Raw genomic sequence first — 16060 nt, 5'->3', positions numbered from 1 at the left:
GCCATTTAAAGCCTTGGTACTTTCAAGCACAATTTGTATAAACAAAACTATCAGTTAAGGTTTCAGAGAGTTGCACATTTTTCTGCTTTAGCCTTCAGTGCAGTCAGTCGTGCACAATGGCCATCAGTATCAGATTACAAATTGTTAATAGCCTAAAGGATTGATTTAAAGAAATAATTCTCCCTGATCTTAAACCCCAGGAATTCACAGACTGACATCAGGACTAAAAAAAAAAAAATCATTACACAATTCTTAATTTAACTGGCAGACAGCTTTAGAAAAATTCTTAAAGGAAAAAGAGTAAATCTCAGCAGGGTTTGATGATAATGCCAAGAAAGTTCTGGAATAGCCACAAAACTCTAAAACAACAAATATTTCAAAACTGGCAGCAACTGAGTATAGGAGCAGCAGCGAAAGTCACTCCAAAGCTGTTAACTCGCTCACAGACCAGTCACTTGAAACTACTGCTGCTGAAACCATCCCGGCACAGTGGCTGCTCTTATGTTTCTATTCCTGGTCCATCTGAATGCTGTTTGTTAGTTTTGAATTTGTTTGTTCTCAGATTTTAAGTCACCATTCCATAGTAGTTATGGAAGCTCACAGTTTAAAAGGGACTTAGAACTAGAAGGAAGAACTCATTGATTTGGCTTGGCTGATCGAAGCATATGGTATCATCTCTGAGCACTATTGTGATAATGTCAACGAATGCAAGTTAAAATTCAGTTCATTATTTTATTGTGACAAAGTGTGCATAGTTCTAAGCATTGCTATGACAACACTGGGCACACTGACAATAACAGAGCAGCAAGGCACAAAATCTTCTTAAAGATAGAGTCCTACTGAAGCAAACTTGAAATATGAACATTTATACAAAAAACAATGCATTGTCTAGCATGATCTTACACTCTACTGGAACAGAAGGTATTTATCTTTTAAAAAGCAGTTTCTCCTCTGTGGATGAACATCAGTGTGCTGCCACGCAAATATTTGTGATATCCCAATTTGTGCATTATGACTTAATTGCTGAAGAAAACAAGGTGGTAAGTGTTCTGTTAATTTCAAAGTCTAAAACAAGTTTATTACTTTTGCTAATTAGCAAACTTAGGCTCTGATCCTGTGATTGATTTTGCAGGCAGACTTCTGCTCTCAAGTGGAGCAGAAGTGCAGGGAGTCAACATGAAATGATCTACTGGCAGGAATGAATACGGAAGTGATGGAAAACATCTATTATGTGAATGTGTTGACAGTTTGAGTCTGATATATTGCATTGAATAATTCCCCCCTCCTCACCCATGCAACCACCATCTTTAAACGTGAGCAAGATTCCAAGGCATCTCTCTTTGTGCTGGAAAGAATTATGTTGCAAATGATCTTATGTTAAAAATAAAAACTCATAGTTAATGATTCAGTGCTAATATTCTAGATGTGTTCATACTTACAAGATGTAATAAAAAACTATAACGGGGGGGGGACTGAAGGCTACATCGCAGGTAAACTATCATCCCTATTTAAAATCAAACTAAAACAGTTAAGGTCTGGGACTGGACTGCTTTGGAAACACCCTTCCACACTTTAAACTCTTATTTTCATTTGAAGAGTGTAATTCCCAAACCACTACACGGCAGTCATATCCAATGTGAGTAAATTCACTCCAGAACCGGATCCCAGCAAGAGGCCAGTGCTAATAAGCACCCCTCCTCCCCAAAGAGGAAGTCCTTACTGCTCTTTATTCCTAAAACTCAGCAGTCAACAGCTTTAAGTGAAAACTGCTTCCCTTTCAAGCCAGGGAAGAATCAGTTGATTCTCTCAGTAACTGGCAAAGGGGCTTTAATAAAATGTTAGGTGGTTGTTCTATGACACAAATGCAGTTTTCTTAGCTAAGATTAGATGTATGTTCTCATTCAGAGCCAAATTTCTATTTGTACTTTGATTCTAGTAGAAATGGAGCGGTTAATGAATATCAATGTCTTATTGATAGCTAATCTGAGATAAATTTAAGATACATCTAATGGTAGAATTCAAAACCTCTGATTTTCTTTGTAATTAATTACACGTTCATAAAATGTCATTTAAACTACAGTGTTTTCATAAGAAATGAGATTAAAATACAAGAAGATAAAAATAGGCCAGTCACAAGTCAAAGGTAAACTCAGGTCTTCTGCCGTACAATTATTATTAGAATTTGATTTTTTTAAAGTGCTGACTACAGTTCTCCAGGATCACCCCCATATATACATAGAAACTTCATGAAATAAACTATCATGCATTGGAAGAAAATGTTTTTTTTTCCTTCTGGTACTTTTTTTTTATTATTATTAAATATGAGTTGGAAAATAAATTCTCTCCAGTGAGCAAAATCTCATGACACAATAGTAGGTTAAATGAAATAATGCAAAAATATGTATGAAACCTCTCTCTGTTTCTCCACCATCCTCCCTCTAGACATACAAAACCTGAATGAAGCAAAAGTTTGATTATGCCCCACAATGGAAAGAAACTCCTCTCGACGGGAAATGTTTTTTGAGTGCCCCTTGCTGATTTATGTAAGCTACTGCTGCCACAATAATGGTTCTGACAAAGACTTGACAATAAAAGGATTATCTCCCATGGTGCAGAGGGCGTACCTCTCTTGTGCTCAATGGCATACATCAGAGACAACTCCACACAAACACCTGGTGCCATCTTATGGTTTATACAGGCTGCCCAAGCCAAGATACTGGAATCTGTTGTCAACTACACATGAATTGGAACCACCTGGAGCATATTTTGTTAGATGCTCTCTCTTTTCATCTTTTGGTGGATCTTATTTCTCCTCTAGTTCAAATAACTACACTCCTAAATTCAAAAAAATCTGCTAGTGGCTCCTCAGGTGTAGCTAAGACCAAGTCACAATCAGTTCCAGGAGTGAGCAGAAGAGGTTCTTGCATCTCAATCTGCTGAACGATTCTTTCCAGGGATGGAAACGCTTGTTGAATCTGACTAGTTCCTGCTCCCACAAAAGCAGACTGCTGAAACAAGATGACCATGTTCCGATGAACCAAAACTCTATACAAGGTATGACAAGTTGTGGCATTACGCCGCATATTCTTTATGGAAATTGCCATATCCATATCATAAGTATAACAGATATATTTTATGAAAGATGGGTCTTGTAAGGTATCATTGGAAAGGTTATGATTTACTGAATATGATTATCCAATTTGTCTGCATGAATCATTTCTGTATCTAAAATTAGGAATATTGACTATGTAACAATTACAACTGGGCCATCAGCCTTGATGGTCCATTAGGAAGAAACAATAAGACTTTGAAGATACTCATCCCTCTCCTTCCTAGGAGGGACCTTGTGGTGACACTACTAGGTCATGCGGTCATGTTACTTGGTAATAAAACACCACCATCTTGGACTTCTAGTACTTTTCCACTAAAAGGAGGAGGAGGTCAAGACTGGGAAACAAAAGATTCCCACCTTGTGTAAATCTTATTTAAGGCTGGGGAATAAGCTGATCTAGGTTCACTCTTCACTGACTCCCCAGCCAGCGTGACTGCTGGAAACACTAAGGAACAAGGACAAAGGGAAAGGGGGAGGAGTACTGAACCCAGGCTGGAAAAGGGATCCGGTCTGTGAATAAAATACCTGAGAATTTAAGCTGCAAGAAAGGTAGCTAACTTCAAGAATTTCTGCAACCGGCCCAAAAGGAACATTTAGGGTGAGAAATTACTTCTTGAAACCAGTCTCTTCAAGATCTTAAGCTTAGTATGCATGTTTTGTTTTATTTGCTTAGTAATCTGCTTTGTTCTGTTTGCTATCCCTTTTAATCAGTTACAATCTGCCTTTTTACAGTTAAACTTATTTCTTGTTTATAACATAACCCAGTTTGTGCAATTCATATCTGGGAGGGGCAAGAAGCTGTGCATCTCTCTCTCCACATTGAGGAAGAGGGCAAATTTTTATGAGCTTGCGCTGTGAAGACTTTTCTATACAGCACAAGACATTATTATTTTGGGTTTACTACCCAAAGGGTGTGTGTACTTGAGTCCTGGGCAATTTCCTAGCTGAATCTTCCCAGAGAGAGCTGCTTGCAGACTGTGTGTGATTCTACAGCTGGTGCATGTCTACCTGTGTGTGTGCGCTGCCAGAGGCCGGAGAGCCCGATTCAGCAAAACAGGGAGATGGAGCCCAGGCTAGTGGAGCAGGAGGCTCAGTGAAACCGCAATACGTCAGGTGGCATCCCGGCCCAGGGTGGGGTGGGGGGGGTCCAACCCGTCACACAAATAATTCCCCCCCCCCCCGCCCCCAGGAGAATTACTGCCACTACTACATCAGGGTTTACAGGAAGATCCTTGGGCAGTAATCAAAAGCATTGAAAGGATCAAGTACTAGAAGTAGGGCTGAACCACCTGAAATGCAGGAATCAAGATTTGTAGATATGCATCTGTCTTGCAGATTAATTCCAGAGAGTCTTCAGGGGATAGTCCTAGAAGAGATTAATACATGGTTTCCATCCTGAACTTCTGACATCCTACAAACTGGTTCAGCCACTTTACTTCCAGTCTTGTGCCTACTAAGTTTTTGGAAACTATTAATAGCTTTAAATACCCACCCGCCCTGGAACTCAGGACTAGTTGGGACATTCGAAATAGCTCTAATCACATGGTTTGTGAAAAAGTGTCCAGGCAATTTCCAAACATTAAAAACTCCTTAAAGATGATAATCTATTATTTCACTGCCTGAAAAATCTTCTGCTCAATGTCTAAGCTAAAAGGTACCACACTATCATTGCCAAAACACTTGTAAAGAACATCCAGGAAACCTAGCAGAGTCTCATTTATTAAGAGGCATGATTGCTGACCAAAAATACTCAGTTGCTTCATGATGACGCTTAGGGGAGCTGGAATTGCTTTATATTATCTGAGATCCCCCTCCCCCCCAGTTCCATGCATGCCCTCCAAATATACATAGCCTAAGCATTAGGGCTCAACAGGGTTGCAGATAGTTCAAAATTCCTACAGTCTCCTCAATCATCTGCGTGCAGGTATCTTTGGAAGAGACATTGGCTTTTAATGGAATGGATGACCATGTTTTCATGGGCTACATCTTCATTTGAGCTGGGAGGTGCGATTCCCAGCTTGCGCAGACATACCCACTCTAGCTCTGCTAGATCCAGCATCTAAAAATAGCAGTGTGGCTGGGGTAGCACCAGCAACAGCTCAGGCTAGCTGCTCAAGTAACATAGGCAGGTCCCCTGGGTATGTATGTACTCTAGTGGCTAGTCCAACCTGCTGCCCATGCTACCCCAGCCATACTGCTATTTTTAGCATGCTAGCTCGAGAAGAGCTAGCGTGGGTATGTCTACATGAGCTGGGAATCACACCTCCCAATTCAAATGCAGACATACTTCAGTGGGGTCAACCAAAAGGGAGGTTAAGCAAGCATGCTGCATTTCTCTAATTTAAAATGCTCATTCATTGGCCTAAGGACTTTTTCACATCCACAGTCTCCCAAAAAGCATTAATTCTCAGAAGAGGCTTTGCCTTGGGCTGCATGTATGCCTGAGACCATGCTGGCCCATAGAAGTTCTTTGATTTATCACCAGAAGCTACTGTTGTGCCTGACGCAGTGGGTATCCCACAATAAACAAAAGGAAATAGGCCCATATTGTATCCCTGAAGCTAGTACACTCATGGTCCTTGAGAAATATCCTTGGGGAAAGCATCCGTCTCATTTCTGCTTATTCTAAGAGAAATTAGGAAAAACTGGAGAAAGTTTTTTTAAACAACTGCCCTGAATAGTGACAGTTTCCTTGTGCTACTTTTTTTCAAGGAGCCTGAAGGAGAACGAGGAGGAGACATGGCCTAAGTGACTAGAGGTAGACAAAACGAAAGAATCTCATTCCTTGCCCGTCGAGCGGGGAAGGAGGAGAAAGAGCAAGATGTGTGGGGTCATAGCAAACTGATTGTATATTATTTCTAAGAACACTTACAATAAACTTTCATCTATGCTCCCTGCTGCAAGGAGTAGCCTATCTTGGAACTCTAGCACAGGGAGCATTTCACTAGGGATTTGCCCCTGGAGGTTGTCTCCAGGTTTCCACCAAAGGGAGGATTCCTGGATATCATCCAAAACATATACATGTAAACGCCCTTGGTCTGCAGCCAGATCCTTAAGATCACACCGTATTAGACAACACTTAAGGGAGATAATAAACTGAGTGCCCTTGAATTGTTGCATTTAAATGTATCATATAGCAAATTGGGAAGGCATCTAAACTGCTGGGTGCAGGAAGCGTTGCTCAACACTGTTAATGCTCCTGCAACCTGTGTGTTCCTTTCCCCCACCTCTTGTCTGTCTGTTCTCTTTCAATTATCAATTTTGGGAAAGGGTGGGTGGGTTCTCAGCAATTTCTGAACATCGCAAATTGCTCCCAAAATCACTAGTCACACTTTTGAAAATCTTGGGACTTTCACTTCAGTGGGATCAGAACTGGGCCCAATGAACAGAAAAGGGAGCAATGAAGATTCCCATTTCTTTTGTAACTTTATTTTTGATTACATGGCTTTTTATTTTAATAAAGCACTGGTGCTTTATACATTTTACAGCTAGACTGTAAATTTAAAAGTAATCCTCAATTTATTTTTAAGTAGTGTATAGTTACCCAGTTCCGAAAGATGTGAAGAATCTATATTTTGGTTCCCCAAGAGATGCTTTGAAGTTTTCTTTCCAGTTCAGTGGCACACAGCTAGAACTCTAACTTACAGATAGAGCAGGTGCAATGCATCTCTTAGTGTATTATACTGAATTTTGACTTCATAATTTTAACTGAAAAAATGTATCACATGATATGTAAAAACTGCTAATAAACAATACATAATTCTACCAAGCACTATAAAATATACATTTTATCTTAAATATAATGGATTAGCTCATTAGGCTTATACTTTGTAGTCAGCTTGGGAATGTGCACTACACAAGACAGTGAAAATTCAGAAGCAGATGGAGAGAAAAGCTGAGCTAAGCAGAGAGAGACTTAATTGCAAATTATATGCAAGTAGTGAGAACAGAGGTGTGTGTGTGTGTGTGTGTGTGTGTGTGTGTGTGTGTGTGTGTGTGTGTGTGTGTGTGTCTCTGTCTCTCTCTCTCTCCCCCAAAAGGAACCCAAAACTTGGAGGTGCAGGTTATGGCAGGGAAGAGAACTTTTTGTGTCATTCATCCATCCAGTGACTGCTTGATGAACAAACACACCAGCATTCATGCATAGCTTGCCAATAACTCCACAATGTTGTACATGATGTAAAATTTTATGGCTGATTTTCATGCCAAGAGCAGCATGCCTATTTTTTTTCCCTTTGTTAAATTAAAAGAATATCAACAGAAGATTTAAGAAGGAGACAAGCAAGTAATTCAATTTACTGAAGCACACTTCTAATTCAGACTCATTAACCAAACTCATGGTGCACAGGTAAAGGATGAATGAGATAAGATTGGATTTCTGTGAAGTTCTGAATCTAAGTTGTCAGCTGATGAACTTTTATTCAAATGGTGGCAACAAGGCAAAGATCTTCTGGCCACGAACAGCACCCTAATCAAAGAGGCACTGGCAGGCATTGCACTCCACCCACAGAAAGAATGATACAGTCATCTTTTCTTATGCTCTTTTCCCAAGCATGACCCATTTATTTCATGTTACAGCAAGATTTTAGTTTTAGCTAATGATTTGACTGATATGATTCAACAGTTAATGTGAACGACTTAAAGCAGATATTTAAAGAGAATGGGAAAGAAGCTGTGGCATAATCCCATATATTTCTCACATCCAATGTTTCTCTGTTTGTTAATCACAGGTTAAAATAAAAGTTCCTTATCTCAATAGTTAGAAGTCAAAGAAACCTCAAAGGAAATAAGAGTTTATTGTTCAGGCAAGGATTCCCAATTTGCAAAACTAATATTAAAATATAATAAAACTGTCTCCTGTGGAAGAGAAGTCACAACCAATTTTTTAAATAGTTCAGTCATGCTGCACTTTATAAGGCTTGAGAGAATAAGAAGTAAACTAAAGTCAATTTCCCATTAAATTGCTTACAGGATCACATTTTATCTTTTAAATTACAAGGTAATGGCTCTTTTTTCCTGAATTGCTTTAACAACCACAATCCCATTATTACCAAATATGAGAGACAATATCCATTTCCTAAGGGCCTTTACCAAAGACAGCACTTGTTAAAAAGCCAAATAATAAGCACCAGGAAAGAAAAGACAGTAGGAAATGTCACAATAAGGACTGTTGCTTGTTACCTTCTAGGTGATCCATCCTCATGTGGCTGAATAATCACCACCTTTACTGTCACCGACGTGCGTAAAAGGTCAATCATTTGTTCATGAGTCAAGGTTGCCACAGCCACTTTACAGATCTCAACTAGACGGCTCCCTTGCCTTAGGCCGGCCTTCCATGCAAAACCAAATGGCTCCACATCTGCTACTATTCCTTCGAAGTTAACGTGGAATCCAAGCTGGCCCAACCCATTCCTCCGTAGGGTCATTTCCGTTGTTTCACATCCTCTGGTGACTATCTAAAGGAGTATCAGATTGTTATGCTACTGTCTTTATAGGATGATTTCTTTAGAAACATGAAAGGATCTATTTTCTGACACGATAAAGCTATATTTGGTTTCATGTGCAATACTCTTAATATACTAATGGGTGACTAAAAATCATTTTGTCATTTATGGTTGACTACAGGTTTCTGCATAGAGCAAAATACATGAAGATCTTCAGAGTCCTAAAATTTGACTTCCCTGGAACAACCAGCTGTCCTGTGTCAAATTCTTATTTCTTTCCAATGCAAAGACATTTATATCTTACTGAATACTTAGCAGCTGACTTAGTTGCAAAACACAAGGCAAGCAAAATGCAAACCTGTCAATTACTTCATTCTTTGTTAGCCGATTGACTGCAGTTGTGTAGTGGATTTTTTTCTTCGGGAAAATAACAACCTTGAAATTTAAGATGAGTCTAATCAAGTGAAAATTTTCAGTTCCAACAGATTCTCATCCCCCAACAGTAAGTAACAAAATAAGATAATGTATTTCTTTTGCTCCAGCAATCAGATTCTGATCTATGATATCCATGCCATTGCCATCTCCAGATGTAGGCTTTGCTACAAATGGGAGAAGACTGATTATTTCATTGGGAACTGAGAGAAGAGAACTGATATCTTTCATACTTAATTGGAAGTTATTCTGGCATTATATGGAATAATCAAGTAAACTGAAATTTTAGCTTTTACTACAGGGATTTCTTTGTTCATACTACATAAAATTGAACAGTTTCACAAATGGTAAAGCAATCCAGGGACAATTCAGTAGTTTGTGCAATACGTTAGTGCACTAATCTTCGGAGATTGAAGGTCAAATTCTGGCTTAGGTCATAACACAGGGTACAGGACTGGAAGGAACCTCCTGGATCATCAAGTCCTGTCCCCTGCTATCACAAGCAACCTAGTCATAGTCCCATTCATAAATTTATTAAGCTCCATCTTAAAACTTGAGTTGTTTGCCCAAACTTCTCCTATTGGAAGGCTGTTCCAGAACCTTACTCTTCCGATAGTTAGAAACCTTCTAAACTCCAACCTTCTTTTAGTTTCTAGTCATAAGTTAAAATTAGTGTTGTATATATATTTTACCTTTTGTTAATTGCTTTAATTCAAGGATCTCAAAGTGCTTTACAGACAAAGAATTAAGTCTCACAACATTCCTATAAGAGAAATAACTATTTGAAAGAGGGAAAAGCTGGGACACAGATCATATGATTTGCCCAAGGTTACACAGTAAGCATGTGCCAGAGCCAGGGAAGGAAGCCAGTAATTCCAGCTCCTCTTACTCTCACTCTAACCACCGAATGACTGATTGGAAAAGCTTTGAGGAACTTTGCATAACTTGTGCCTGTACTGTAACTAGCTCAAAGCCACTACTGTTACCTTCTTACAAAGTTTTAAAGATGCTAGACATGTTTTTACAAAATGCTGTCAGTACAACAATAAGCTCTGCAACCTAGTAGGAAGGCTAAAAGTGAAACTCAACACCTTAGAGTAGGACATTTTTTAAAATTCTTATGTCATCCATTTATCCTTAGAGGGCCAGCCCCCACTCCAGTGCAACATCCTAGCATGTTCTGATTACATACTCATGGCACAAGTATGGGAGGCCCACTGGAGAACTGAGATGATATTCAGAATAGTAAAATGTGCCTCTACCTTTGGGTTCCACAATACAAACTTTTGCCCAAATTTCCTGTCCCAATGTGACTACCAACATGTACTATGCTATTTATATTGCATCAAACAGGGAAGCTTGCTGGAGAATGAAGCCACGTTTATGTGTGTTCAGATGTCTACTTCATATTGCCCAGTTTTGCAGTTTTAAAAATATTTTATCATATTTGAAATATCAAATACAGAATGCTGAAAAACCACAAAAACAGTAAAAACAGCACTTTTCTCAACTCTTCATAAGCCAGTAATGCCAGCCTCCATCTCCCATTTGAGATATTGTCAAACAAGCTCCTTTGGGCTGTCTCCTATGCTGCCCCTTCATGTTTGGGAGGAGCTCTCTAAACATCCACAAAGTTACTTCATATCTTGCTTCAAATCCCTTCTTAAGACTCTCCTTTGCCATGATACCTATAAGAAAAACTTGCCTGAGACCACTGCCCAGTATTATCATTATTTCCTGGTACTCCTCCATTATCTGTAACCATCTGGTGTCTTATGTTATACTTCGATTTTAAGCTCCATTTTGTTTGGTGTCTGTACAGTGCTTAGCATAGCTGACTTCTGTTCCATGACTAGGGCTGGTAGGTACTACAAATAAAAATAATAAACTCATTAGCCTTCTGGGCTCACTGCAAAGCCTACTATTTCCCAAGGCTTTTGGCAAGGGAGGAGAATGATAGCTGATTGGAAGGGGTTTATTAGATGGTGGATATTTATCTAACAACATAAGAATGGCCAACATAAGAATGGTCAGACCAAAGGTCCATCCAGCCCAGTATCTGGTCTACCGACAGTGACCAATGCCAGGTGTCCCAGAGGGAGTGAACGTAACAGGTAATGATCAAGTGATCTCTCTTCTGCCATCCATCCACCCTCTGACAAACAGAGGCTAGGGACACCATTCCTTAGCCATCCTGGCTAACAGCCATTAATGGACTTAACCTCCGTGAATTCTATTCATAGAAGTCTGATAAATTAGTTATAAAATGGTGGACATCTTATGCCTCAATCATACAGTGAACTCCACACAGATGGACTCCTGACTTCAGCAGTGCTCTCTGATCAGGTATGGGGGTCTGATCCTCCACTAGATCTATGCAGACAGAGTCTCATGTTATGCAGATGTTAATGTGTGTAATGGTCACCTTTAAACAGCATGAGCCCCTATTGAGATTTTCATAAATCAAATAACTAGCTAAAGGTAAAGGGTGTCTGGGTGCTTAGAACATTCTCCATTAAAAGCCAACATTTACCACCTGTGTGAATGTTTCAGGGGAAAGGAGTCCAGCATTCAAAAATTCAGCTTTCAAATTAACTTTTAAAGAGAAATATTCATACAGTTTAAAAAAGGGGGGTGGAGGAAGAGGCGAGAAAGAAAAGGGAGCTTTTAAAAACAAAAAGGTTACTCAACATAGTGACTAATCCTTCACAAATAGCATCAAATTTGAGAGGTCTGGGGTGAAAGAGAGGAAGGGCACAATTCAATAGAACATCAACATGAAGTACTTGAGGGTTATTCAATGTACCTTGCTGATAACTGTTTAAGGACGTTGCATTTAACACTGAATTTCATCTGCCATTTTGTTGCCGTCACCCAGTTTTGTGAGATCCCTTTGTAACATTTTGCAGTCAGCTTTGGACTTAACTGTTTTGTGTAATTTTGTATCATCTTTCAAAGTAGCAGCAGTGTTAGTCTGTATCCGCAAAAAGAACAGGAGTACTTGTGGCACCTTAGAGACTTACAAATGTATCTGAACATAAGCTTTCGTGGGCTACAGCCCACTTCATCGGATGCCTATGCGATGAAGTGGGCTGTAGCCCACAAAAGCTTATGCTCAAATACATTTGTTAGTCTCTAAGGTGCCACAAGTACTCCTGTTTTTTTTTTGTTTTTTTTTTTGTATCATATGTAAATTTTTGCCACCTCACTGTTTACCCCTTTTCCCACATCATTTACGAATATGTTGAACAGCTCTGGTCTCAGTACAGAAACCTGGGGACATCACTATTTACTTCTCTCCATTCTGAAAATGGACCATTTATTCCTACCCTTGGTTTCCTACCTTTTAACTGGAGGGCCTGGCAATGCTTTCAGGATCATCTAATGATCCTTAATTTAATTTAATGACAAGCCTTTTGTTATCTTAATCACCCTGCCTCTGTTTATAAACAAACTCCCTGTCCCAAGGGCGGAAGCTGTTAGCAGCACAGAACTCACATTCCACACTCAAGCTCCCTCTGGGGCAAGGGCGTGCCCTGTGAGCAGACCTCAGGTACAAAACTATGGCTCCTGGGTGCTGAGCAGCCCGTATTTTTTTCCATGGGTGCTTGAGCCCCGGAGCGCCCACAGAGTCAGTGCCCATGTTGTGGTCGCAAACTAAAAGTTCCTAGTATCAGGGGGTAGCCGTGTAGTCTGAATCTGTAAAAAGTGACAGAGTCCTGTGGCACCTTATAGGCTAACAGACGTTTGGAGCATAAGCTTTTGTGGGTGAATACCCACTTAGTCGGATGCATCCGATGAAGTGAGTATTCACCCACGAAAGCTTATGCTCCAATACGTCTGTTAGTCTATAAGGTGCCACAGGACTGTCACTTTTTAAAAGTTCCTAGTTTGCATCCTCTTCAAAGGTTTAGTTTGAGCCCACAGAGTCCACACAACACAACACATTGGTATGCACTGCTATTCACACCCCTGAACACTGAATCGTGGGGCAGTGTAGACAGATCCTAAGTTGCTAACTCTGAGGCTTCAGGCCAATAGATTTATTTAGCCGAGAATATGGTTATTACCTCAAAAAAGGAGCAGTCTCAAGTTAAATGTAAATAATGTTGTACTGTAACAGATGGTTAGATTTGAGTGAAATACAAGGCCATTCAAATCAAACTGAGTGAAGTCTGTTGTAATGATTAATGTCTCAAAGACAGTTTTCACAGATAACCATTTCAACTAATGCTATGAAAAAAAACTAAATGTTTTTATACATCATATATAATGAAGATCTGTCTGCAGAGACTCAGTAGATATCTTTCCAGTTTGCCAAACCTGCTATTATTTCATGTATGTTTTAAGATTCAAGAATAAATGAAGACAGTGCAGATTACTAGAATGGGACTACAAAAACCTGGGTTCTATTCCCAGCTTTGCTACTCGCCTGTTGGGTAACCGTGGGCTAGTCATTGCCCCTCTGTACCTCAGTTTCCCCATCTGTAAAATGGGGATAATGATACCACTCTCCTTTGTAAAGTGCTTTGCAACCTACTGAGGAAAAGCATTATGCAAGAGCTAGGTAGTAGTATTAAAATAAAAAACACTAAACAATTTGTGTTACAATATGCAGTGATGGGATAAGAAACTAACATTCATTAACCTTATTTTCAGCACAACTTTGAGCCAATTTATAACTGTCCAATTAGTGATAATTTTACAACAGTAACATGATAATTAGAGAACATTTTTTCTAAATTTCAGAAGGAAAATATTTGTATAAGGAAAATGACAATATCTGAAGAACTTAACAATGAGGTAAATACAATGCAAGTGACAATAATATGAACTTACAAATATTAACCCACTGAAAAGTAATATTTGTAATATTACAAATATTAACCTGTACTGGAAGAAAGACTCCATCACACAGGGTAGGGATTAGTGCTGCACAGGACTGAGATTAAGCATCCTCAACAGTCTTGAAAGTTTAGGGTAGCTCAGCACCTTGCAGCATCAGATCTTTATTTTACACATCAGTTTAATCCTGGCCACTTCATAGCTTGTACTTCAGCTCTACTAATCTCCAAAAAATAGGTCTAGTGATTGTTTTCCAGTAGAAGCCTCAATCCAATATAAAAAAGGCCTAATGCCACTAACCTCATTTAATTTAAGGGGTAAGGTCAAAGTCAAACTGGAACGAGAGCAGTGATACCTCAATGCTTTATACCCTGCAGCCTGTATCAGTCCATTAGTACACATTTGTAATAGCTATAAGTTAAATAATTTAAGATGTTGAGCTCATAGAATGCCTGAGCTCCACCTGTCTTGACTGAGATTGTTCATGTTAACTGATCTAACTGCCTTCATTTTCTTCCAGCTCATCCATGCAAAATAAGCAGTATATTCCATGCTTTATTTAGAGGATTTTCACTGTTCAGGTAGAAATCACATTCAAAAGGGTATTCTTTATTTTTATTTATTTATTTTTTTTAAATTAAGGTATTTTTATTGAGGGGTGTACTGTGACCACTAGGCCACAGGGCTGGAAACCAAAAATTAAAGTTTTAATCCTGGCTTTAAAACTAAAACCCTATGTAGCCTTGGACAAGCATCAGATTAGTCACCCATAAAAGCAGGATGATAATATGGATCTATTCCACATGGTGTTGTGAGGAATAATGTTTGTAAAGCTCTTTGAAGTTGGAAAGTGCAATATCAGTTTAAATATAGGAAAATTTGAGTTCTTTCCCAAAGAATGATAGACATGAATAATTCTGAATAAAAGCTTTGGTAGATCAATTTAAAAATGTGACTTACCTCTAGTCTTTGAACAACTTCTCTGATGTCATCAGAACAATTATCAATTGCAGACAGAAGAATGCATTCTCCTCTTTCATAAAAGATTTTGATACTCATTAATCCTGATGTCCATCCAATAACATCTCTGCAGGAGCAGTTAAACACAACATTTTTGGACTCCTTTTCAATCAACATGATAAATTCATTGGAAATTCCAAGGAGACATTCAATGTCTGCAGACTGGCCAAAGTCCCGTGCTATCACATTCCACATAATTGCTCCAACACTAAATAAATGAGCATCCTTTCTTGGTTTCACTTTCTCCTTTTTCTTTGCACCTAGAGTAATAAAACTGAACTTCACTGAAGTATCCACTGTAGCTGTAGTAACAAAATTTTCTGCCAGATCTTTCAAGTATTCTTGTCGTGTCCTGGTGGCCATGGCTCGGAATTTTTCTGACTTGTGTGCTGCATTTTCAGCATTAATAACTTTGGCTAAAAGGAAGTCCCTAAAGACTGCTGATTTTGGGAAAGTTACGCCTTTGGGGATTGGTGGACCAAACGGAGGTACATCTTTTGATCTTGAAACTCCAACACTAGAAATAAAAAGAATAAAATGGATAACTGCACCAGCAGAACCTCATTACAGGACTGTGACCTATATAACCCATTGACACAGGTGAGTTTCAATGTACAAATTGAGAAAGATGAAATTTTAGAAATTAGGAAGATGTGTATCTGAAACATACAGGAAACCGATTACCATATATTTGCACACATCTACAGATCAAACAAAATGGGTATAAACAAAATTGACTGGACAGTCTTATAAAACAAAGCCATTTACTATTTTAATTATATGAATTAATAAAAGTCACAAAGTCCAGGATTTACCAAGCTGCAGCATTTCAAGAAGGACTGTTTATAAAGTGTCTGTTTCTTCTTCTTTTCAATGGGATAAATACAAAATGCTTCCTAGGGGTGTATTGTTATTTAGACAGATCCCTAATTTAAAGGAGCTTTAAAGTTGAATTTTCTTAAGGCAAATATATCTTATTTACTTTTCCACTCAGTTGGCTCCATCTCTTACAAACTGAACCAACTCCCCCCCAACTCCTGTTACACCCATATCATCCCATTGACTTTGATAAGGTAGTACAGATAGAATTGAGGGCAGAATTTGATATATAGGGTATATCTGGCACATTTGTCCAAATCCTCCCCATACTTGAGTAAAAAAGTTTTAGGAAGAAAAAAGTGAAGAAAGCCAACTGCCAAATGGCACA

At 38.9% G+C, this 16060-nt stretch overlaps 1 protein-coding gene across 8 annotated transcripts in view; it reads right to left on the bottom strand.

Moving 5' to 3' along the window:
- SIPA1L2 (signal induced proliferation associated 1 like 2) overlaps positions 1–16060 on the bottom strand; it is a 147997-nt gene that overhangs the window by 71835 nt on the left and 60102 nt on the right. For all 8 annotated transcript variants that reach the window (XM_034765105.1, XM_034765108.1, XM_034765106.1 and 5 more), the window contains 2 exons: positions 14794–15370; positions 8294–8568 (listed from right to left, as the gene is read on the bottom strand). In XM_034765105.1, coding sequence (XP_034620996.1) covers positions 8294–8568; positions 14794–15370 — 852 coding nt within the window. The remainder of the gene's footprint in view (positions 1–8293; positions 8569–14793; positions 15371–16060) is intronic.

This window comes from Trachemys scripta, chromosome 3 (genome assembly GCF_013100865.1).
Source record: "Trachemys scripta elegans isolate TJP31775 chromosome 3, CAS_Tse_1.0, whole genome shotgun sequence".
NCBI lineage: Eukaryota > Metazoa > Chordata > Testudines > Emydidae > Trachemys > Trachemys scripta.
Note: the sequence above shows the minus strand (reverse complement) of the source record. Positions and strands in the feature narration are given on the sequence as shown.